General features: G+C 48.1%; 1 protein-coding gene, 1 non-coding gene and 1 pseudogene across 2 annotated transcripts; 1 reads left to right on the top strand and 2 right to left on the bottom strand.

The window, feature by feature from the left end:
• The first annotated feature begins 247 nt into the window (after window positions 1-247).
• On the top strand, window positions 248-6,663 carry LOC136498480 (uncharacterized; annotated as a pseudogene).
• A 1,476-nt stretch (window positions 6,664-8,139) lies between these two features.
• On the bottom strand, window positions 8,140-11,122 carry LOC136496974 (WEB family protein At5g16730, chloroplastic-like). Its single transcript, XM_066492756.1, has 3 exons — window positions 10,806-11,122; window positions 10,441-10,681; window positions 8,140-10,331 (listed from the first exon to the last, which is right to left on the bottom strand). The coding sequence occupies exons 1-3, from the start codon at window positions 10,823-10,825 to the stop codon at window positions 8,319-8,321; spliced, it is 2,274 nt and encodes a 757-aa protein (XP_066348853.1). The 5' UTR covers window positions 10,826-11,122; the 3' UTR covers window positions 8,140-8,318.
• A 10,191-nt stretch (window positions 11,123-21,313) lies between these two features.
• Window positions 21,314-21,400, bottom strand: TRNAM-CAU (transfer RNA methionine (anticodon CAU)). Its single transcript is given in 2 exon segments — window positions 21,314-21,349; window positions 21,363-21,400. It is a non-coding gene; the product is annotated as a tRNA-Met (tRNA).
• Window positions 21,401-25,500: the final 4,100 nt, after the last annotated feature.

Raw genomic sequence — 25,500 nt, 5'->3', positions numbered from 1 at the left:
TCACCCACCCCAAGTGCTAACTACTGTTGGGCCTTTGGCAAACACGTACCAGTCAAGCGAATCGTCATCGGGCTGTGACGCTACATGGGCTACCAGCAGCCGCACTGTTGGCCAGTTGGGCTACCCAAGTTGAACTGGATCGTCCACATCTCCGCCGCTGCGGCGAGCAGGCAGCGACCGCCGCAGCAAAACACGGCCAGGCCGGGGAGCGGTGGATGAGGGGAAGTGGAGCACCGGCGCACCGCATATGCTCGGGGTTCTTCGCCGCGCAGCCCTCGCCGCAGCGTCCGTCGTCCGGCGGCGGGCCTCCGACAGGTGCTGGTCCGATTCCCACTCTTCAGGGGCGCGTGATGTTGCTTGCGACCCCACTGCATTCCTCCGCGACCGGCACTGATATGGTTGATTTCGGATGTGGTTTTGCCGTCTTACAGTCCTGAGGGCCAGAAGCGTGTACCTCTGGGAGAGGGAGGTGTGTTCACTAAAACGATTAGAATAGATGGGCCCGTAGTTTAGAGTGCTGCACTTCCCGCGTGGCGCGCGGTTGGATGGTCTAAGAGCTGGTTACGAGTAATCGGTTTGTGGTAGAAATAAACGAGGTTCCGTGTAAACAGCTGAATCTGTGACTAGGACTGTCTGCTCGTTGTGATTGTGGAAAATAGAAGTGCTCTGTGTGAAGCCTGACAAAACTTTGGTTTCTGAATTTTGCAGTTTCAGTGTGCTTACCATAGAAGCAATGAGAGATTATCACCTATCCAAGGTAAGTGTGGTCAGTGGCCATACTCTCCTCTTCCTAGTTGCTTCTTGATCTATGTCTATATTTAGGCCTATGAGCTTCACATACCGTATGGGTCTCCCAACGACAAGCTATGACATGTGCCCACAAAATTCGACTTGGGGAATACCTATGTCACTAAACTGCTTATTATGTCAAGCTTGATATTTCATTTTATTCTATTTGACCAGTCATTACAAAATATCTGCAAATTTTCTGATCTACCCTTTGTTGCACAGAGAAGACCCAGAAGTTTCATATGGTCTTAAGTGGGCTATTGCTGGGAAAGGTGTCATTGTGACAGATAAGGTCTTCCATAACTTGGAAACATCTGAGCCTTCAGGAAGGAGGTGCTACTTACCCAGGTATGTGCAAATTATTGTTGTCCTGTAATGATGTGTATGTACAACTGGTATATGATACTATACTCTGTGACTGCATCTGGAACATGCAGACTGCTTGTCTGGTATACCACTTCATGTTAGAGGAGATGTCATTGGTGGTGTCCCTGGTGTTTCAAAAGCTCAATTTGCAAAGCTTCTGAAACTGGTAGGTTCTAAGTTTTGGCTTCATCCCTCAATGGGATGGTATTCAATGATGATTATCTTGAATGGAGCTGAAATACTGTTAGCCCCTTTTTCAGCATCCAAGATTTTTTTTATTCTTCTTAGTTTAGCCATAACATCCCCCTGTTTGTTGACAGACTGCTTGCTTGTATAGGTGACGTTTCATCTTTCATCTATCTCATGTCTATATGTTCAAGATGGTGCCATTGGTTCCTCAGCAGAATGTGATGCAAAGGTTCGAGTCATTAGTGATACACCCCTCTGGGTTATGTTATTGTCCAATGTCCTTTGGAAAATACCGGATCGTGCGATTTCCCATGACACATCCCCTTTGACTATATATGCTACCAGTTCCATAAGGTACATTATCTTTTCATTCTTTTGCGTATGATTTTAACTTGTTCATTCATTCAAGTAATATTTTCCAGAAAGAAGCGAAGTCTGTAGTTGGCTATAATGGAAGGCTAATTAATATCTTCTTTATGAATGTTTGAAGCAGTAACAATGTTAAGACTATTCTGGTTCTGGAACACAATATGCTAATGGATTTGCAGCAGCGGATATTGAACGATCATCTCTAATCCTATGCGGTAAAGCATTTGCTGATTCAGCTCTTGTGAAGATGCACTTACTGCTATGACAGCTCCAATATTGTCTGCAAGAGGAGGCCTCCCGGTTCCAGGCTGGTAAAGTCAGCTTATTAATCTTCGTTGATTATGTTTCTGTAAAGTTCTTATTTTCCTTTCGTATTGTGTATTTCAGGCTTCTGTGCTTTGGTGGTTCTATTGTATTATTGTTTGCCCCGGTGGAAATCATGATGTCCTGCTTAGAAATCCACAATGCTCTATTGTCCATTGACTGTGGTGTAGTCATCTCTTCTAAAGGGTCTACTGTGCTTTTCCCAACAAAGGCAAGAAGGGAGCCAAAATTGTTTACCAAACCAACTGCAGTAATTATTGTATCATCTGATAGGTAATGAACAGTCCATGCTTTGATGACATTTGTCTTGTCTAAAACATGCAGTTCGTGGAGTGTTACAAAAGTTCTTTTGCTAAAAAGGAACATTAACATCTCTTATATGATAATTAAAATGAAAAAAGATTTGTAGTTGTGACAAGAAGGAATGGGACTAAGTTTGCTAACAATGTATTGGTCTTTTCTACTTTCAGCACTGGTGCTATACCATCTGTATCAAAGCTCTCTGCTGGCCAGGCTGCTTACCATTTCTTGACTGGATATCACGATGGAAAATTTGTCCCAGCATACAGCAGGGCCCCCTCTCCTCCTGACCCACTTGCGCTTGCAAGTTCCTTATTCTCACATGTAGGTGGCTCTATTTCTTTGTTTTTCTCTCTGGTTATTACATCTGAGTCGACGGGTGCGAATGGTAAGGAAGCTAGTCGAACCAACTAGGATCCGTTTAGGTAGTTGGAACGTGATTGGTTGCTTCGGTGAGGGGGAACCGGGAGCCGGTCTAGGATGGTGAGATGCATGCTCAAATCGTGCACTGAGTCGTGTTTGGTTGTCTTTATTGTTGGTCTAGTATAAGATGAGATCTTGTTTGGTTGCATGCATAGATGGGAGTTTTGAGTGTATGACACATGGGTCCATGCGCCATGCCTGAATCAAGCCATCCTATATGGAGAGGGAAGTGAAAATTGAGAAGACGAAGTCGTGCGGATTGGAGGAGGGCAGATGAATGAAAGGATACAGGCGAAAGGTGCGAGGAGGGCAACCAAACACGCCGCATGAATAAAGTCAGACATCAAAACGGTGCGTTCAAGAGACTAAATGAACATGTCAGAAGGCGAAGGAGGTGGACAATACAGGTTTCAAGCTTTGGTACACAGGGACAGTCGCGAATAGAAATGGAGTAGGAGTTTTGATTGATAAGCGCCTCTAGAATAGTGTGGTGGGAATGAGAAGGCAAGGAGATAGGATTATCTTAGTCAAGCTTGTCATTGGTGATATGGTCTTGAACGTAATTAGTGCGTATGCCCCACAAGTAGGCTTCGACGAGAGTGCTAAGAGACAGTTCTGAAAAGACTTAGATTGCTTGATTAGAGCTGTACCTAGTATTGAGAAGCTTTTTATAGGAGATCTTAATGGACATATAGGTACTACAAGCACAGGTTTCGAGGCAGTTCATGGAGGTTTTGGGTATGGTAGTAGGAATCAGGAGGGGGTGAAAGTTCTGGACTTCGCGGTAGCTTTTGACCTGATGATAGCCAACACTTTCTTTAGAAAGAGAGAATCTCATCTAGTGACCTTCAGTAGCGAACAACACTCTAGCTAGATTGACTTTGTCCTCGCAAGAAGAAAGAACAAACGAGCATACTTGGGTTGCAAGGTGATACTAGGGGAGTGTGTTGTTTCTCAACATATGCTTTTGGTGACAGACTTTCGTTTTCAGGTGCATGCCCATAGGAATAAACAAGCTAAGATTGAAAGAACAAAGTGGTGGAAACTGAAAGAAGAGACGTCAGAGGTATCTAGGGAAAAGGTTATCAAATAGCTCTTGGAAGGAAGAAGAGGACATAAACAACATGTGGGAGAAGATGGCAACCAACATTCGGAATGTGGCCTCAGAGGTGTGTGGAGTAACTAAACGAAGTGGAGGCGAGGCTAAAGATACTTGGTGGTGGAACGAGGAACTCCAAAGGGCTATTAAGGAGAAGAAAGAATGCTATAGACGCTTACCATGACAGAAGTGTGGACAACATAGAGAAGTACAATGTGGTAAAGAAGATTGCAAAGCGAGCTATAAGTGTGGCAAAGGGTAGAGCGTACGTGGATCTTTACCAACATTTGAGTATGAAGGAAGGAGAGGACATTTATAGGATGACTGAGGTTCATGAGAGAGACAAGGGACTTCAACCAAGTTAAGTGCATTAAGGAAGAAAGGGAGCATCTCTTGGTGAAGAAAGATGAGATCCGACATCGATGGTAAGAGTATTTTGACAAATTGCTCAATGGTGAATATGAACACAACCTTTTAGTTGGATGACTCTTTTTATGACACCAATAGGCGCTTTGTGCGGAGAATCCAAGAATCTGATATCAGAGATGCGTTGAAAAGGATGAAAGGAAGTAAGGCGATGAGACCGGATGGTATCCCAATCGAGGTGTGGAGATGCTTTGGGGACATAGCTATAGTATGGCTAACCAAGCTATTTAACCATATTTTTCGATCGAACAAGATGCCTGACGAGTGGAGGAGAAGTATATTGGTACCGATCTACAAGAATAAAGGGGATATTTAAAGTTGTACTAATTATCGGGGAATTAAGTTGATGAGCCATACTATGAAGCTATGGGAGAGAGTTATCGAGCATCGCTTGAGAGCAATAACGCGGGTCTCTATGAACCAATTTGGTTTCATGCCCGGAAGGTCAATCATGGAAGCCATTTTCTTAATAAGACAAGTTATTGAGCGGTATAGGGAGAAGAAGAAGGACCTACACAAGGTTTTTATTGACTTAGAGAAGGCTTATGATAAAATACCAAGAAATTTTATGTGGTAGGCTTTGGACAAACATAAAGTACCAACGAAGTACGTCGGACTCATTAAGGACATGTACAACAATGTTGTGACTAGTGTTCGAACAAGTGATGGAGACACGGATGACTTTCCGATTAGGATATGACTACATCAAGGGTCAGCTTTGAGCCCTTATCTGTTTGTCTTAGTGATGGATGAGGTCACAAGGGACATACAAGGGGACATCCCTTGGTGTATGCTTTTCGCGGACGATGTAGTGCTAGTAGATGAAAGTCGGACATGAGTGAATCAGAAACTAGAGTTATAGCGGGAGACTTTTGAGTCCAAAGGTTTTAGACTCAGTAGAACTAAAACTGAGTATATGAGATGTGATTCGGCACTACTACTCGAGAGGAGAAAGATATTAGTTTGGAAGGTCAAGTAGTGCCTAGGAAGGATACCTTTCGATATTTAGGGTCAATGCTAAAGAGAGACGGGGATATTGATAAAGATGTTAGCCATAGAATCAAAGCAAGGTGGATGAAGTGGCACCAAGCATTTGGTGTCCTATGTGACAAAAGGGTACCACAAAAGCTAAAAGACAAGTTTTATAGGACGACGATTAGACCTGCTATGTTGTATGGTGCAGAATGTTGGCCTACGAAAAGACGACATGTTCAACAGATAAGTGTCGCTGAAATGCATATGTTGCGTTGGATTTGCGGTCATACAAGAAGGGATCTGAGTTCAGAACGATGATATAAATGATAGATTAGAGGTAGCACCAATTGAAGAAAAGCTTGTCCAACACTGGTTGAGATGGTTTAGACATGTCCAACGGAGACCTCCAGAGGCACCGGTGCGTAGTGGAATCCTAAGCCAGGATAGTTACGTGAAGAGAGGCAGAGGAAGACCGAAGTTGACTTGGGTAGAGGCAATAAAAGGAGACTTGAAATGATAGAATATACCCAAAGATTTAGCCTTAGATAGGAGTGCTTGGAAAACAGCTATTCACGTGCCTGAACCTTGATTGCTTCTGCTGGGTTTCAACTTTAGTCTACCCCAACTTGTTTGGGATTTAAAGGCTTTGTTGTTGTTATTATTATTGTTGTTGTTGTTGTTGTTATTTAGTAACTCATACTAGTTCTCTACCTTATACCCATTTACTGTCTTTCTGGTATTGGCTCTGAAGATTGATGTGCTGCCTTTACAGTTGAAAGAAGATGATACACCAGCATATCTGATCAATGCTAAGCACTCTGGAAAGTACATTGATGGTAATATAACATTACCTTTCTCGTATTGTTCACTTTGCTTTCCTGGAATGGACACTAAGCTGACAAATATTGTTTGACAGACAATGGGTTTATGAAATTATTGAAGCTGGCACTATCTCACAATCTTCCTGACATCAAAACTGATGACTTTAGAGGTAAATAGTTCTTGACGCCCTACATACTCAATATCTTGGTAAGTGATATCCATAAAGTGTAGTCCAATTTTAACCGACAGAAATACATCTTTGGTTGCAGTTGGGGAACTCAAGGGGAAGTACAGGAACTTTCTATCCAGCAAGTTTGGCAAATGTTTACCCGAGGAATTCTCTTTCTAGGAGATGTACTCTGAGGTTGCAGTGGACATGTATCTTTACTGACATAGTCACATAGGTTTACATTTTGAGTTAAAAAGCGTTAGGAATCCCATTCTATATCAATTAAAAAATTATACTCTATTACCTTACATCTTTCCCCCTCCTGGTGCTTGGTTACTGACGCAATGTAGCACCTTCATGCATGAATTGGCTTGGGCAGTTGTGCACTTCCATTTCAGTCAATTTTGTTAAGCGGCAGAAAGTTGAAAACTTTCAGTATATACATGTCACGTGTGACTTTGTGAGCCGCAGAGATCAGACTGTACTATTCTGTAGAATCGGTAACAACCAAAAGGTCCAAAAACTGCTCTCCATCATGCTGCAGTGTTCTCGGCTCCACTTTACCGGACACTGTTGCCTCTTTACCATTACTACTGCTGGGGCAACCAGAATGCAGAATGCAGTGAACTGTGAAACATCGGAGTACACGACACAAAAAGGTGTCAACCGTCGACATTGAGAAATTGAATCCTACCATTTCATTTCACGCGGGAGCTGCCAGAGCTTCACATGGTTTCACTGAGAAGAGTAGTAGAAGACCGGTGCGGTGGTCCCTCTGCACCATGGTCCATGCATCTCCTCACGTAGGCCTTGTTTAGATTACCCCAAAATTAAGTTTTTTCACTCTCTCTTCATCACATCAATTTTTAGCCACTTGCATGGAGCATTAAATATAGGTAAAAAAAATAACTAATTGCACAGTTTAGTTGAAAATCACGAGATGAATCTTTTGAACTTAGTTGGTCCACGATTGGACAATATTTACCAAATAAGACGAAAGTGCTACTATTCATCGGGTTGAAATTTTCTTCAATCTAAACAAGGCCGTAGCTGCCGATCTCCAGAGAATGGCAAAGCAGGTGACCCCTGCCCATGTTCAGACTCCCATCTTAACTCACGTATTTTGGCATGCATTCCTGAAAGTTTAAACTGAGGCTGTGTTTAGTTGGACGAAATTTAGGAATTTGGTTACTGTAGCACTTTCGTTTTTATTTGGCAATTAGTATGACTAATTAGGTTCAAAACGTTCGTCTCGCGATTTCCAACCAAACTGTGCAATTAGTTTTTTTTCCGTCTACATTTAATGCTCCATGCACGTATCATAAGATTCGATGTGATGGATACTGTAGCACTTTTTGAGAAAACTTTTTGGAACTAAACAAGGCCTGATAAGGCGGTGAGCAGCGGAAGTTGCTCATCTGAACTGAACCTGATCTTTTGGTGTTGCTGATGGACTCATTTATTCAGGCACATCACTCCAGGTCCTTGTGAGCCAACTGAATAATTTGGAAATAGCATGCACCTTATAGTGTAGGAGTAGCATCTTATATTAAATTTAGGGGAGTGGGGGCAATTGCCAAAGGGAAAAAAAAAAGGGTACCCGGAGCAAATCGATTATTGAAGGCCAACAGCCTCATCAAGAACCCTACTGGCTCTCACATGTTTAACAGGCCTTTTCCGTCCAATAATGCATCATGACCCGTTGCTATCATCACTCTGTAATGTCAGCTCAGGAACATGGGGATCGTCACTGCTCATACAGGTTTTTTTGACCTTTTAGTAGTATAATAACTGAATCGAAAATCTCTGCTTCATAGACAGCAACGTTAGCAAAGCATATAATGAAACAATTACAGGAGCTGGCATACGAATGATCATCAAACATACAAAAATGTAAGACATGAACTCAGCGGATGCAATTATGTAAATACAGTCGACACTTTGTATTCTTTGAAGCATCCATCATTTGATTTACCATAACATGGGGGAAGACTCAGGAACTAGATTGCTAGTCAAAGAAATAAGTCACAAAGGATAGAACAAAGAATATCATCAGATGGTTTTATGCTAATTTTCGCTTTTCTTCTTCAGCAAACCACTGAATCTCTTCAGCAAAGGCTTCTTCTTATGCTGCTGGTGCTGTTTAGTTGGTGATGTCCTGCCACTGCTCTCCTTAGTTGAGTGCAACCCATTGCTGTCAAGACCTGCATCTTCCTTGTTTGATTCCAAATCAACCTGTGAGTCACCATCATTCTCCTTCTCCTTAGATGAATCATAGTCAGCAAACTTGCTGTTCTCCCACATTTTGGAAACTACCACAACAGGTTCATCTTCATCTTCAGTGTCCCCCTTCTCATTATCTCCTTCCTTGGTGTTACCATTTATCGTGCCATCTTTTGCATTTGCAAGCTGGGAAGAGAGTTGCTTAATCTTCTCAGAAGCAGCTGATTCCTTTGCCTGCAGGTCGTCATTCTCCTGTTTTATGTTCTGCAATTCATTCTCTTGGTCTAATACCTTCTCCTTCCATTGGACAGTTTCAGCGTTGGCTTCCTCCCTGATTCTGTTAGCTTCCATTAGCTGAGACTCAAGCTGCTGCAGCTTCTCCTGCAACTCAGTGTTTTCATTTTCTTTCTCCTTAACAACCTCCAAGGTCCTGTCCATCTGAACTCTGATAGCACCGATCTCTTCGTCTGAATTCTTAATAGAGTTGACAAAACCTAGCTCTTTGGACTGCCATTCCTCATGCGCACCCTTAGCTTCTGCTTCTAGCCTTTCAACTGATTTCGTAAGGCAAACCTTCTCATAGTTTGCTTCATCAAGCATTAGCTCATAGTTCTCCTTAGTATTCTTCAGACTCAAGCTAAGCTCATCTACCTGTGCCTGAGCACGCTCAATCTCATCTTGTTTGAGAAGGTACTTCTCTTGCGCCTCTCTGGATTCAGCTGACATTTCCTGTAAGGCTGAGGCCAGACCCTCCATTGCCTTCTTAACTTTCTCAAGCTCATCTTTAGTAGCTTCAAGCTCGTCAGCCAGCTGGTTCTTCTGTTCATTCAAGGTCTCTATTTCTGAGCTCGCATTTTTATCACTGCTCAGGGCCTCCATTTTCTCTTCTTCCGCTGTCTGGAGCTTCAACCTAAGCCCTTCAACCTCTGTCCAAAGATCTGCCGTCTCTTTCTCCGCAGCATTGGCCCGTTGGTCTGACACAACAATATCACTCTTGAGCTTTGCCAGCTCATCCTCCAAGAACCTGACTTTGTCCCGAAGAGCAGCAACTTCAGATTCTCTATCACGGAGCAAACTACTTGTTGAATCCAACTCTTCCATTGCTGAATTCAAAGACTCACCCTTCAAAATATTAGACTGATCAGCCTCTTCCAATCTGACCTCAAGCAGCTCTGCCTTCTTCTGCCATTCATCAGCTAACAGCTCTGACTTGGAACCAGACTTCCTAGCATCACCAACATCACTCTTAAGTTCATCAACCATGCGCTCCAATTGAATTGCCTTCTCTTCAGCAGCCTTTGCTTTCTCAAGCTTGAGCTTTAATGCAGAGTTCTCTGCTTCAAGATTCTGAATTCTTTCTGCCGCCTTCTTCCCTTTGCCGTCCATCTTGGAATCAACCAGCTCTTTCAGGCGCTTAACCTCTGCAGTGAGGAGCTCAACTTCCTGAGCCTTCACCTCACAAGCCCTAACAGCATCATCCACCTGGCTGAGAGCTTCATTTTTGGCATCGATTGCATCGGCCAGCTCATACCTGGCCTTCTCAAGCTGCTCCACTGTCGACCGCAGCGCAGCAGCATCAGCCTCCTGCTGGCCGTGCACGCTTGCCTGCTCCGACTCGCTGGCAGGGAGTTTATCAGTCTCCTGCGCCTCCTGCAGCTTGGCATTGGCCTCATCAGCCGCCTTCTTGGCACGCTCCAGCTCCGCAAGGACTCTGCCCTTTTCCTTCTCGTTCTCCACCAACTGCTCCTTGGCCTTCACGAGCTCTTCTCGGACCGCGGCAAGATGCGCCTGCAGCTCCTGAGCAGGCTTCGCCGCCTGCTGCTCCTGCGTCGGCTTCGCGGGCTTGCCCCCTTGCTTCTGAAACCATCAATCAAAACAAGTCTGAATTCCGCTAAAAAAAAGCACACGGATTTCCGCGCCCGCGAACCGCAGGCGGTGGTACGGTGGTCGTCGCGGATTGCCATACCTCCGGAGGCGTGGCGAGGCGGGAGGCGGCGGCGGCCTTGGGCGTGGCCGCCTTGCGGTCGGCCGACCCCGAACCGGGTGACTTGTCGGCCGCGCGCGGCGTGCCATGGCCGGCGGCGCTCGCCTTGGGCACGGCCGGCTTGCGCGGCCTGCTGTCCTTGGGGGTTGGCGGCGTGCCGCCGCCCTTCTTCTCCTTGTCCGGCTTCGGCTTGCCGTTGCTCTTCGCCTCCGCCGAGCCGGATCTGCGGCCCAACCAAGAAACGGAACCACCGTCAGAATCAGACGGTGAAGGATCCACCTCGCGCGCGGAGTCGCAGTGATCAAGAAGCAGCACAGAAGGGGTGTGACGGAGGGACGGACGCTTACTTGGTGTTGGAGCCCTGCATTGCGGCGCCTGCGTCTGTCTGGCTCTGCCGCCGCTGCTGCTTGGCTTGGCCTCCTCGCTCTCGTCCCTTTGGTGCGTGCGTCGGCGTAACGGGCAGGCAGGGAGGTGGAGCGCTATGAATGCGGAGAAATTTGGGGGAAGGAGTGGTCGGTGAGCGGTTGCGGCCGCGCTGCCACTAGTTGGAGAAGAAGATGGACGGGCGCGGACGGAGCGGTGCGGCTGCGGGCCTGCGGGCGGTTGCGGCTAGAACTAGAAGACACCGCCTCCGATCAGTATCCCTGCGGGTCTCGTCTGCTGTTGCCTGTTCGGTCGCGTGGGGTGTGTCTTCACATTTTCCTCGCAGGTTTTTATTTTAGGACAGAGAGAGGGAGAGCGGGAGGCAGGCGAAGTGGCCGGTTCCAGGGAGGGTTGGAATGGAATTCGTTCGTCCTCCCCCAACTGGGTAGGGCACGTTTGGTTTCCATAAATCAGATGACTTATTAAGTCAGATGATTGAAAATTAGTGATTTATAAATTATGTGGTCGTGGATAACTTATAAGCTCATTAAAGGTGTTGGCCCTATATAGAAAAGGGTGACTTATAAGTTTTAAGCAGGGGTGAACCAACTTAAAACTTATAAGTAGGGATAATTTATAAGTTGGTGGTATTTGACAAAATAAGTCACTTATTTCACTTTTTAACTTATAAGTAGGTGACTTATTTGGAACCTGGTTTTCATAAGTCAGGTGACTAAAAAACCAGTGACTTATAAGTTATGCTTGTTTAGTTGTTGATGATTTATAAGTTCATTAAAGATGTAGACCCCACATAAAAAAAGGTGACTTATAAGTAGCTTAAAACTTATAAGTAAAAGTGACTTATAAGTTAACAATGTTTAATAAAATAAATTACTTATTTTACTTTTTAATTTATAAACAGATAACTTATTTAGAACCAAACATAACCTTATACGTTTCGGGCTCGCCGCTTGCGGGCTGCGTCTGTGGTATCAGTATCACGTCACTCGCGCTGCGTGCAGCGTGCCTGCGTCCCATCTCTCTCTCTTTTCTGTTCTTTGTGAGAACATCTGTCTATCTATCGTATGGAAGTAGACGCAATCCTTTGCCGATGCCTTAGACCTGGTTTAGATTGGGGTTATGGATCAGTATTTAGTATTGTAGCACTTTTATTTGTATTTGATAATTATTGTCTAATTATGGCCTAACTAGGCTTAAAAGATTCGTCTCGTAATTTACAATCAAACTATGTAATTAATTATTTTTTTATCTACATTTAATACTCCATATATATATTCAAAGATTTGATGTAGTAGAGAGAGTGAAAAAACTTCTAAACAAGGCCTTGTTTTCCCTTTCCTTGTGTTAGTTTTTCCATAATGACGAAGGAAGCAGCATGGTGGTCCCTGACCCGGACCCTGACCCTGACCCTGACCCAGATTCCCTGTTGTTTTCGAGGAAGAAGAGAAAGATTTGTTGCGAGTTTATTTTGACACGCATGGTTGTGCATTCTAAATTTTGCAGTAATGCACGTACTACTGTAGTACGGTGTTTGATAGTAGTTCGACACATGTCCAGTCGTCGGTCGGTGAGTCGGTCAGTGCAACGAGCCGGTTGGCTGTCTGTTTTTAAAACCGCTCGGCGGCTCGCGTCGGGACTCTGGATAAGATCGCGAGGCTTTCCAGGTCGGTGTGTCGTCCTGCTCCTTGGGTTTCCTGGAAACTCGTGCCGCTCAACGAACGAGCCCGGCCGGGCCGCCGGGCCATCATCAATGGCCATCGATGGTCAGCTGGAGTAGTTTACAGTTCGTTCCGGCGAGTAATCACCGCCTGCGAACTGCGATGCAGTTCCTGAAATGCCAAGGACAGCAGCATGATTTTCGTAGTACGAGCAAATTCAAACTCGGAAGTTGGCGTTGTGCCTAGTTTAGATGCCACCAAAATTCCAAGTTTTTTCACTCTCTCCATCACATCAATTTTTAGCCGTTTGTATGGAGTATTAAATGTAGGTAAAAAAAAACTAATTACACAGTTTAGTTGGAAATCACGAGATGAATCTTTTGAGCCTAGTTGGTCCACGATTGAACAATATTTGTCAAATAAGACGAAAATGGTACTATTCATCGGCAGCATCTAAACGAGGCCTTGGTGTGTGGGACTGTAGTCTGTACCGTAGTGGTCAAAAAAATGGCCGTGACAGGGCTAACACCTCGGTCCTTTAAAACACACACTTCTCTATACATACTCCGCGAAACGGCGAAAGCCAGTTTTTTAACCTCTACTAGGCAAGACAAAAGAATACTACTAGCAATCTTTTTTTAGTCCACGCAAACTCTAAACTAATCTTGAGCTTATCAAAGTCTTAGTGCCAATGAGCATGTCTATCACTGAAAACAAACATCACTACATTTTTCTTTTTGAAAGGTAACACCATTACATATTGAAAATAAATTTATGAAGATACGAGCACCCATCCAAAATCGAAAAATCAATTCTGGATTCTTATATTCCATCATAATGAACTTAATTCACTACCTATAACCCTTCTAACAATCTAACAACAAATATAAGCAGTTCACAACATAAGCAGGCCTATCAAATTTCAATTAATTAGACTGTGAACAAAATTTATGTAATATAATTTTCATGATGAATCTAGTAGCATCAACCTTGTATTACCAAACTAGAGATGGGACTAGAGTGTGTGGCTATTTTCCTGTTTCCATCTCGTCTCTGAAAACCAACCTGAATTACTGCCATCTCTAAGCATAGGGAAAGCATACCTTGGTGTCAGTTGTTTACTTGTTTTACCTCCAAAATGCAATCCTGCGGTTCTAGGCATCACAAATTTCCAAAAAACCATTACTATGGAAATCGTTTTTTCTTATTAAAAATATATTCAAGGAACCAGCTTTTATTTTACGGTAATACTTGGCCACGGGCGTCCGTTCGAACCCGAGAAAAAAATCAAATCTCCCCATGGAAGCTCTTGTCTCCCTCACTCCACGCTCTTCCATCATGGCTTCACAGCGCCGTGTGGTTGTCCGACCGTCCCAATATGCCGTGTCGCCGCCTCCATCCCGCGTCGCGCGCCCACTTTGGCGCGCCGCCGCCGCCATCCCCCGCAGAGAGGAGGAATCCTCCGTGTGAGGAACCCTGCCAGCTGCCCCACTGACTACAGCTGCCACCGGACCCGATCGCCGGCACCTCGCACTCCGCCTCCAAGCTCCATGCGCGTACTCGGCGAGTGCAACGGCGCCTCCATCCCCCGCAGCGCCATGCTGTGCTCCATCCTTTGCCACGCCCAGGCCAGGCGACCAGGAGAGGGGGCCGTCGCTGGCCAGGCCCAGGCCAGGTGCAGGAGCAACTAGCCACTGTCAGGCCGCGCCACCATCCTCGACTGCCAGCTGGCTGGAACCGCCCCCCCCCCCCCCCCCCGCCCCCTCTTTGTGCCGCATTGCACGGAAGAATGGTGAAAACGCATGTTGCAAGCCTATCCTCCAAGTGTTGTATGTTGCAAATGTTTCGTGTGGATGTTATAAAAGTAGGTCGGGATGTTGCATATATGCAATGGTTGTACACGTATATTGCAAGGTTCTGTTCACAATGTTTCATCTAATTTTTAGACCTATGTTGCAAGTGTGTTTATTTGGATGTTGCATATGTTTCACACATATGTTGCAAGTATTTTATCTGGATGTTGCGTATGTTTTACAATGATTTTCAAGTGTTTTACATGTGTTTTTGCAAGTGTTTCAGATGCATGTTTCAAGTGTTTCATCTGCCTTCAGGCGTATATTGCAAGTGTTGCGTCTGGATGTTTCGAAAGTAGATCGGGTGCATCTCCCTCCTCGCTTTCTGCTGCCTCGCCTCGGTTTTTGCTCCTCCTCCTGGCGCCGGCTGGGCATCCCCCTCCCCCTCCCCCTCTTCTCAATGCCGGTGGCGTTCGAGGTGGTGCGGGTCCCACGTGGGCATGCAAAACAGGGCGGGAAACAGCTGTAGGTGCAAGCATCCGGACGCCCCCGTCCGTCCGGACGTTCAGGCGCTAGAAAGCACGTTTATTTTATGATCAAAATATGAGCCCTATAGGATGCAGTGATGTGATGATGTTGGGACTTGGGTGGGAGAACAGTCGCGCCTTGGGCACCTAGAGGATGAGACGTCAATGTAGTCCCTTTTTCCATGAGGAAAGAGGAACACAAGCATTCCTCTCGGTCTTAAAATACGAACTTTAAAAAAAATAGAATAGACATGCTAGTATAGAAAATTGTGTAAACATTGATATATTAATCATAGAAAAGTGCATGAGCTTATCTCTTTATAAAGAGGTAGTTTATATTCTCTTTTCTTTTTGTTGAATAAAATATTCTATAAGCTAACTGTTTTAACACCATTGGAGACGCGCTAATGCATAGGTTAGATATACTTGCTAAGCCGAATTGAGTCATACCAGAAAGGACTAGCACGTCCGAGCCCGCACGCGATCTAGCACGCAGAAAAAAATAACATGGTAGAATAGCGAGATCGACCAGCAAGTCAGTTAGAGCGATCCATCGCTCGTTCTTCATTGGGTTAATTGGATAGATGTTATTACAAATATTAAGGTTCGGAGATATATCATTACTATTCATGATATCGAAAACATATCATTATAATTTTATATATCTCCAAAATATACCGCTACTTACCCCTACGACATATCACTACTACAGAAATGTTTTCTGCGGCGGGCGAATTTGCTTTTGCGCAGCGGGCAAACGCGTACGCCAGCGTGAAAAGGTCACGGTAAATCGTGGCCTTCCCGCGGCGGGCCGCTTTGCCCGCTGCTGTTAATCGATTTCCCACGGCGGGCACGTTAGGATGCCCGCCGTGGTTAAACGTTTCAAAAAAAAACAAAAAAAACCTAGGAACCCGCCGGCGAGCCCATTCTCGAGCCCACCGACGAGCCCATTCACAACCCAATACTGGATCTGCCGCCGGGGAGGTCATCCTCGCAGGATCTGCGCCATTGCGCGCGACCTTGCTCGATGCTGCGCTACGGAGACCCCGGTGGAGCCCGCTGCCGCTGAATCCACCCGCGTCGGGGCCGAATCCGCCGTGCCAGAGCTCGCCGCCGCCGGAGCTCGTCGCCACAGACCCGCTCCGAACGGAACCACCAATAACATCGCGATTTTGCCAGATCTGGAAACCGAAGCAAAACAACGCGTCAGATCATCAACAACACCGCAGATCAGCACACGTGATGCTCGACCACCAACACAACAACAAGAATCTTGCGGTCAAGGACTAACCGGTGCCGGATCCAAGGCTTCATGCACGCGGGTTTGTTGTATCCCGCGTGCTCAGATCCATGCGCTCCCAGCTCGATTCAAGCCGTAAGACGTCGAATCCAGCAATCAGATCTGAGCCTGCGCAACATGAAGCAAACGGGATTTTCAGGTAAATCGAAACAAACGTAGCTCACCGAGGGCGCGCGAGGTAACGAGTCAGGGAGCACGGCGATCCTGGATATGGACGAGAGGAGAGGTTGCGTGCAGGAGAGGTTGCGTGCCGGAGCTCCGCCCGGGCCGCCGCGTCGCCTCCTCAAGGGCAAGAGAGCGGGGAGCTCCGCCCGGGCCTGCGCCACCGATGTGGATCTGTGCCGCTGCGTGGGTGGGGGCTGTCCCAGCCATGAGAGAGGGGAGGCGAGTGGAGAGAGGGGAGGCGCGAACGATTGAGTGAGGGAGCTGAGTGTTGTGAGGCTCAAACCCTAACTCCTCTCCTTTTATATAAACCCGGTAATGGGCTTCGAGCTGGGCCTGATGGGCCAGGCCTTTTTCCGTGGCGGGCTTTTAACGTTGCCCGCTGCGGTAAATCGATTTTCCGCAGCGGACATCTTAAGGTGCCCGCTGCGGAAAATCGATTTACCATGGCGGGCAAAAGTGCCCGCCACGGTAAATAAAAAATGTCCGCCGCGGTAAATCGTGGGATTTACCGCGGCGGATACAAATAGGAGCCCGCCACGGAGTGCAAAAGTGCAATGCTGCGCAAAATCGTTTCTGTAGTAGTGTATTTATCACAATTTCTGGACCAAATTGCCCTCATCTTCTTCCTCCCGCCTCCTTCTCTCTCATGCGTGAGCAACTCCTGGATTGCCAGTACTCCGTATGTGCCTGAGCACCGGCTGCACGGAGGTCCATGTACGTGATGTACCTCGCTTATTAGTTATAGAGTAGCTAGCTCCATTATTGTAGAGTAGCTAGCCCCGCTGTGACCATCTAATTAGCGTGCGGCGTGCCGCAGGGACAAGCTGGAGTGCTCCATCCATTCGCAAGCCAGCAGTGCCGCGGATGTGCCATTGTGGCGGACCGGGAGCAGGAGGTGCGGGTCCGGTGCGCATGCACGACCACAGTGGGCAGTGGCGGGGCTGACGAGCTGGGCAGCGAGAGCGCGATACTTGTGGGCTAATGAGCAGGGAGGTGCGCACCGCGCACAGATATTCACACACCCGGCCATGTCTAGCGGTGAACAGCTCGTACAAAATATGAGAGAGGGAGGTGGGAGGAAGAAGATGAGGGCAATCAATTTGGTCTAAATTGCGATACACATGTCAAAGGGGCAAGTAATGGTATATTGTAGAGATATGCAAAATTATAATGGTACGCTTCCCATATCATGAATAGTAATGGTATATCTCTGAAACACGATATTTGTAATGGCATGTATCCAATTAACCCTTCTTCATTTGGTATATATATACTCCTGGACACCTCCCGGGAAGCCACGTCGAGGAGGGAAGCCACGTCGAGGAGGGGCACAGCGAGGTTGCTCTGGGATCGGCAAGATCACCTAGAATGCCGCCAAATCTTGTTAAAAGACGTGACGAATAAACAGGGGCTGCAAAAGTTAGGGTAAAAAAAGTAGTAGATGTATTTTTATGACAATTGCAAGTTGGATTCTTTAATCGGCAATGATCCTCTCATATATATAGATGGAGTGGTCTTAACCGGTAAGAAACATGTCTAAGACACAATCTTGAAGTTTCCCACGGACGAAAATGGATTAATGAGTTGGAAACAACCCGTACTCAGAACAGTAAAACCGGCCCGTCCGGTTCTAAAAACTGACCTGACCGGTTCTAGAAAACGGCCTAGCCGGTTTTCACAGGGCTCGACTGTGTTGCCAGATGGAACACAGAGAAACCGACCAGATCAGTTTGGAATCTGCTCAGACCGATTTTGGCTAACAGTGCCCAATTTTCCTTTTCTTCATTGGAACTCCAATTTTGATGTTCCAAATATATTTCTTCAACACCTTAACGTTAGCAACTTGATGATGGAATCCTTTACTCTTGTTGGCATACACGGAAGGGAGAACAGCCAAAGCCATAAAACAGTCGCAAACCATAGACTGAGCAGCGAGGCCCAACTGAAATATGAAACATCGATCTCCATGCATTATTTTCCCCCTCCAGCTCACAACCACAAGCAGGCGCAGAAAAAATGGCACGCAGATAGAAGTAGAAGTCCTCGAGCACTAAACAACAGTAACCACTGGCAGGTAGAACCATTGAAGTACAGTCAGAGACGGGTAAAACACCTCTCGCCCGCCTGACGCCGAAACTCCACCAAGAAACCGGTCGACGTCGTCCCGTCGTCCGTCCACAGTCCTCTCCGTTCCAGCTGTGGTTCTGCTTCCTCTGCATCTGCATGGGCAACCTCTAGCTCTAGCTGGGACGACGTGATGCGCACCACGCCACCGAACGCGCGCCAGTACGTTGTACGCAGCAGCATATAGGCCGTGCTTCTGTTGGATGGTCTCCGTCGGGCCGGCGTCGCCCATGTGGGCGCCGGCGGTCGGCGCGCGCAGCACGCACGGATGATGCCCCCCTGGTCAGCCACGAATTGACTTTGGACAGGACGACGCCCGTGCATTGCGATCATGAATCATCGTCCCAAACTTGTAGGCAAATGCATATATATAAGAGAAAATTCCTTATTTGACATTGGGAAAATGAGTCGTTTCTTTTTTGGTTCTGAAATTTTTTTCGTTCCCTGTTTGACACTCACTTTAACTTTCATCCCTAATATGACACTACCGTCCGTTCCGTTAGCTTCTTCCGTTAGAGACCCTTGGACACGCTGTCAGATATTTTGATTGGGTCAAAATTACCCTCCGTCGAATCTCTCCTGTGCGTGTGCGTCTCCCGTCCTCTCTCCCGTGCATGAGTGTCCCAGGCTCGAACCCTAGACCAATCCGGAGGCAGGCTGATTCCTGGCGGCGGCTGGCCGTTGGCGGCAAGATGGAAGGAGATCCGACGGGGGAGGATGTGGATCTGGCCGGTGGCTCCCTCGGGCGGCGGCGGCGAGCCCACCCCGGTGGCGCGTGCAGGCGGCGGCGGCGACCCCCCCCCCCCTCCCCCCCCCCCCCGACGGTGAGCCCCCTCGGGCTAGTTGCAGAGGCGGCGGCGAGCCCCCCTGGGCGGGGCACGAAGGCTGCGGGCACGAGCCCTGTCGGCCGGCGCGCGCTCCCCACAACCAGCTCGACCGGCGGGATCGGATCTCGACCGTCGTTGCCCCGCGAGATGAGCCACGACGACCCCGGCAGCTCTGCTGGCGCCAGCGCGGCGTGGACGCGCTGTCGCTGTACCTGCTCGCGCACGCGCTGGCGGGCGTGTGCGACCCGCGTGACCGCAAGTCCTACCGCCTCGCCAGCCGCACCTTCGCGCGAGCCGAGGCCTGTCCCACTGCATCGCCGTTGAGGACAGGGAGATGGCCTCCCTCGCCGCTGCCGCGGGGCTCAGGGAGCTCGTCATGGACAAGTGCCTCGGCGTCACCGACGTCGGGCTCGCCAAGGTCGCCGTCGGGTGCCCCGGGCTGTAGAAGCTCAGCGTCAAGTGGTGTCGTGAGATCTCCGACATTGGCATCGAGCTGCTCGCCAAGAAGTGCCCCGAGCTTCACAGCGTTGACATCTCCTACCTCAAGGTAGCATCCCTGAAATTTGTATCAGTCTCTTTGGTCAGTAGTACGATTGGTCTGAAGCCTCTGATGGATTCAATTGAAAATGATTGTAACTTGACCTGTCGAGAATTCAGAAGTGTTCAATCATCTGTGAACTGACTAGAATGAGGGACAAATGTGGCAATGCTAGTAGGATGCTGTTTCCTTAAAAAACATTAAGATTCTTCTTAGAGTTTAATAGTTTATGAGATTGTTCCCTTGCCAACATAGATGCTATTTCGCGTGCGCGAATCAAGTGAGCTCTAATTTCTTGTCTCTTGTTTTGCAGGTGAGCAATGAATCCCTTAGATCACTCTCCACTCTCGAGAAGTTAGAGGACATAACAATGGTCTGCTGCTTGTTTACAGACGATGATGGCCTACAGATGCTAAGCGCAGACAACTCGCTGAAGGTAATCACCTTGCAGGCATGTAAGTAGAGTTCCTATGCTCTTTTTGTGCTTTTGAGTACTCATGATGCAAATGAATGCCATTTACCAGTCAAATTCACACTGCCAGTGGTTGTTCACCTTCTGCTTTACACTTGCAGGAGCACTACCAGGAACAGCACCAGCAAAGCAACAGCAACGAATGCAGTAACCCCACAAATGACAGCAGCAGCAGCAATAACAGCAACAACCGCAAGAGAGAGGCAGAAGACAACGAAGAAATTTTACCCCAGAGAAACAGATCAAGGCACAGTTAGCTGCAAACTGATTATAGGAGAATTAACCCCTTTTTTCTCCCTTTATTTATTCTTTGTTTTACTTAGCTTTTGGCAAACTAATTTGTAACACAAGAGAATTAACCCCCTTGTTCATATGAACTTGCTATATCATGTGTCATTATCATGTTGTGTAAATGGTGAAAAAAATGTTGTATAAACGTCTTACAAATTATGCTGCTATATCATGTTAAAAAAAAGAGAAAAAACGGCATCCCAGTGTCTGCACACCGGCCACCAGCAAAAAGAGAAAAAAAAAACAGCAGCCAGCTTGCATGCGGCGTGTCTAGCAAAATTGAGAAAAAAAAAGAGAGCAGCCAGCGACCAGATACGCTGCAAGCATGCGCCTAGGGGGGAAAATGTCTTTTTAACGGCCACTTAACACCGTTAGCTAGTGGATTTTACTGCGGTGTCATATTAGTGATGAAAGTTGAAGTGAGTGTCAAATAGAGAATGAAAAAAAATTCAGAGAAAAAAAAACGACTCATTTTTTCGGTGTCAAATAAGAAATTTTCTATATATATAACGGTATAAGTTTTGATCCCTGCGGATAGATAAGAGAATGTTTGTGAAGTATCGTGCGACTCCAACTCGGCATGTGCAAAGGCATCTCAGCTCGGACCATGTGCTTATGATGAGTTCTTGTTCCATCTCGCAGATATAAAAAGGATAATAAATAAAGAAAAGGGTGGCGCTGGGCCTGCGTGCAGGGGGCCGCGAATTCGGCAGGAAAGGCAGCATGCTCGACAGCTCGAGGCGGGAAAAATATTGGGGAAAGGGAAAAAAAAGATTTGGGGTGAGAGAGGCTCGAACTCTCGACCTCAGGATAACTCAGCTTAGCTATGAGACCTACGCGCTAGCCAACTGCGCCACCACCCCTTTGTGCTCATGTTCAGACTTTCATCTTAATCATAACTACATATCCGGCGGCACACCGCTTCTACACTTCTGCGGCGACGACGATGCTCCCCGGAGACACGAGCGTCGTTCGGCTGGTCCGGGACGTTCACGTGCTATGGATCGCGTACATACTCACCGCGTTCGCGCCACGCACACAGGAGGCAGGACATCTCCATCAGCTCCGACTTGGCGTGCCTCCCTTCTGCGGCGGCAATGCGATGCGCTCCCCCGGCAATTCGATGGTTGTGACAGTAGTCTCGTCGTCCACGTCGGCCACAACACCGTTTGTCCGTTTGAGTGGTGGGCGAGGAGATAGAGACCTTGCCGTCAATGCAAACCGCGAGAGCTCTTTTGCACTGCTCGGCACGTCGCGCCACTACGCCCACGCTACAAGCTCCAGACATGTGACAAACATTCAAACAACCTTGTGGCGTCGTCTGCAGGATAATGTTCCCTCTCTCTTCGCCGCCGACAATGGCAGACGAGGTGTCAAGTGTCAACCTCTTCAGGGATAGGGAAGATGACTCCCGTGTAACCGTGTTGCAAGGCCAAAGGCCATGGTTGGATGGCGTCGTCGGCATGTCCTCCGGAGTCCCGGTCTTCTTCTTCTTCTCCTACGTACGATGCCGTCGGCGTGGCTGCCTTCTCGCGGGTCTTCCACTTCCACTCTTCCCACGCTCTCTCCTCCTCTTTCCTTCCGGTCGTCCCCGTGACGTGGATGGAGTAACAAAGTAACCAGGTCCGTCACGTCAACTTCGAATCTCCCGTAGACCCGTACAAATCAAGTTGCCGAGATGCATTCCAAATACAACTGCGACTCGACGATGGTGCACCCTTCAAAAAGTTTTTCTTCTTTTTCTTTTTTTTTTTGGAATCACAAAAGGTAGGAGTAAATCTTCCCAATGACGAAGACAGTTGTTGTCTCGGAATAAAAACAGCAACGAAAGTGCGCGTCCTAGATACGAAACGATACGATACGATACGACACGATGGGGAAGAAGAGGGCAGGCGACAGCGAGACCGAGGAGCAAGAGAAGGCGGCGGCGGCGGCGTTAGGCACGCCAGACATGAAGAAGAGGAGGAGCGGAAGTGTCGATAAAATATCGTCGATAGTCCTCCGAGGGGTATCTCACGAAGGTAGATTGATCGGCAGAGGAGCGTGAGATGAAGAACAAGAAGACAACAGAGACACACGAGTTAGACAGGTTCAGACCGTCAGTATGACGTAATATCCTACTCCTGTAGTATATTGGTTTGTATTAGCTATCATATGATATCGCGTGCCTGTAGATGTATATATCTTGTCTGCTAGGGGACCCCTGCCTCTCCTTATATACTCTGGAGAGCTAAAAAGTATTATATTTGGTACTATACAATAGCTTGCGGTGCACGCCGAGCAGCGCTGTGTATGCCTTGATCTTGTGGGCTGAGCCACCTCTGATGGTGTGGGTCATGTCTTGTCTTGTGGATACCGGGGGCCATACCCCCACAGCTAGTCTCCGAGCCTGACAGTAGGCGACGTAGTCACGTGGTGATAGGGTCAAAAAGTAGAAGACCAGCCGAGCAGGCAGCCAGTCCCGGGCGTAGCCTCGAGATGAGAAAAGCGCACATTCATCGCAAGGTGGAGTGTGCCCACTTAGTCCCCAAGCCCGCTGGAAGATGAAGAATGAATCTTGTAGCAGGGTCAAAGAAAAAGAAGTCTGAAAGCTTGCCGACAACGTCTGACATACGCGTATCAAGACCCCAGACGTGATGTCCAAGATCAGCACCCTGATCCGAACAACATGGAGCAGTTTGATAACATACCGATGAGACGTAGCAAGATCCGACCACCAAGGAAGTTTTCGACATAGCTGATGATGTCCGAGCACCGAGGAGTCCCCGGCATATCTGGCGACGTCCGAGCACCAAGGAGTCCCCGACGTAGCTAGCGACGTCCGAGCACCGAGGAGTCCCCCGCGTAGGCGGCGATGTCCGAGCACCGAGGAGTCTCCGACGTAGCTGGCGACGTCCGAGCACCGAGGAGTCCCCGGCGTAGCTGGCGATATCCGAACGCCGAGGAGTCCCCGGCGTAGCTGGCGATGTCCGAGCATCGAGGAGATCCCAGCATAGCTGGCCAAGTCCGAGCACCGAGTAGTCCCTGGCGTAGGCGGTGATATCCGAGCATCAAGAAGTCCCCGGCATAGCTGGCGATGTCCGAGCGCCGATGAGTCCCCGGCGTAGTTGGTGACGTCCGAGCACCGAGGAGTCCCCGACATAGCTGGCAATGTCCGAGCACCGAGGAGATCCCAGCGCAGCTGGCGATGTCCGAGCACTGAGGAGTCCCCGGCGTAGACGGCGATGTCCGAGCACCGAGTAGTCCCCGGCGTAGCGGGCGACGTCCGAGCACCGAGGAGTCCCCGGCGTAGCTGACGATGTCCGAACCCCGAGGAGTCTCCGGCGTAGCTGGCGATGTCCGAACACCGAGGAGTCCCCGGCGTCGCTGGCGATGTCCGAGCACCGAGGAGTCCCCGGCGTCGCTGGCGATGTCTGAGCTCCGAGGAGTCCTCGGCGTAGCTGGCGATGTCCGCAAGGTGAAATGGGGTGAAGTGTGCCCACTTAGTCCTCGAGCACGAAGAATTCGAGGGTCGAGGAGTAACCGACGTAGCTGGTGATGAAGCACGAGCGACAAACGATCTGGTCAACTGGTCGGCGGTGAAGTGAACATTGAGTAGAAGCGACCGATGAACAGTCTGATCAACTGGTCGGCGACGAAGTCTATGGACCTAGCGGTCCGACCAGTTGATCGATGGATAAGCCTGAGCACCAGGTGGTCCGATCACCTGGACGATGATCCTGCAATACAAACATGTAGATCGGCTAGTACATGATGTAAAAATATATGAACTCCGGAGAAAAATCAGCAATGGCGATGAAATAGCATATGTAGCTCGGCGATCAGTTGGTGTGAAGATGTATTTAATATAAAGCGCCCGAACAGTTAGTGTGTAGCTAAGTCTTCAGCCCTAGCTAGCATGTTAATCATAACATGGAGCGTGGAGCCCGTGCGCGTGTAGGAGGAACAGGCGTCGCTAAGGAGTCGCTGCCGACCACCCATAACGCAGAGGGCAGACGCTCGTGCATGTGTAGGGAGGAGCCAGAGACATGACCGTCTCTGTAGGCGTTCGAGCATCAACAGGACTGTTCGGGGGTTTGGAAAATCATTTGGAGAGCAAACATGAAGAAAACAGCTCGAAGAAACATTATGACGATTAATGAAGATTGGAGAATATTTAGAAAAATATTAAAGCGTGACTTAGCTTTAGACAGAACGTCTGGTTGGCGTGGTAGCAGACGACGTATGGCGTTATCTGGTCGGCGAGAGGATGGACGTCTCCAACCTGGTCGGCGAATCTGCCCCTCAGGGCATATTGGTAAGCGACGGCGGCATTAGTGAACCCAAATGGTAGGGCCGTAACCCCTAGAGTTTCCTGAGTAGCCTCCGATAGATCTGGATCGGAGGGTGGTCGGCGCTAAACCAGAGTGTCCAGAGCAGATTCGGCGATGGAGAGGCAATCGACGAGCTTCTGACCAACCTAATCGATTGATGCGATCAGATCGTCGTTGTTGATCTGCCTCCTCTGGTAGCGAGGAAGTGGGCAGCGAGTTATTGATGAAGGTGACCTCAGAGGTGGTTCTGAGATCGGATCTACAGTCACAGCTGCAGGGGTAATCGGTGCAGAATCGATCTGCACCGGCTTGAGGAGCTCTCCGACTCCGTCGGCGTTGACGATCCACGAGATCGATCCGACCGTGAAAATCTGGCCAGGTTGCGGGAGGAACGAAGAGCCTGCTGGAAAAGCCATCTTGTTCGACAAGGAAACAGCACGCAAGCCCCTACCTGGCGCGCCAACTGTCGACAAAATATCATCGGTAGTCCTCCGAGGGATATCCCACGAATGTCGATTGATCAGCAGAGGAGCGTGAGATCAAGAACAAGAAGGCAACAGAGACACACGAATTAGACAGGTTCAGGCCGTCAATATGACGTAACACCCTACTCGATATGTTGGTTTGTCTTAGCTATCGTATGATATCAC

The sequence above is a fragment of the Miscanthus floridulus genome, chromosome 12 (assembly GCF_019320115.1).
Source record: "Miscanthus floridulus cultivar M001 chromosome 12, ASM1932011v1, whole genome shotgun sequence".
NCBI lineage: Eukaryota > Viridiplantae > Streptophyta > Magnoliopsida > Poales > Poaceae > Miscanthus > Miscanthus floridulus.
The sequence above is the reverse complement of the archived record's forward strand: the minus strand, read 5'-3'. Positions and strand labels throughout refer to the sequence as shown.

Bases quoted from the DNA above. Each gene is read 5' to 3' on its own strand.
- LOC136496974 (XM_066492756.1), bottom strand. From the start codon at position 10,825: ATGCAGGGCTCCAACACCAA. The intron at 10,682-10,805 runs GTAAGCGTCCGT...GTTGGGCCGCAG, and splicing joins ATGCAGGGCTCCAACACCAA to ATCCGGCTCGGCGGAGGCGA. The intron at 10,332-10,440 runs GTATGGCAATCC...TGATGGTTTCAG, and splicing joins GCCTCGCCACGCCTCCGGAG to AAGCAAGGGGGCAAGCCCGC.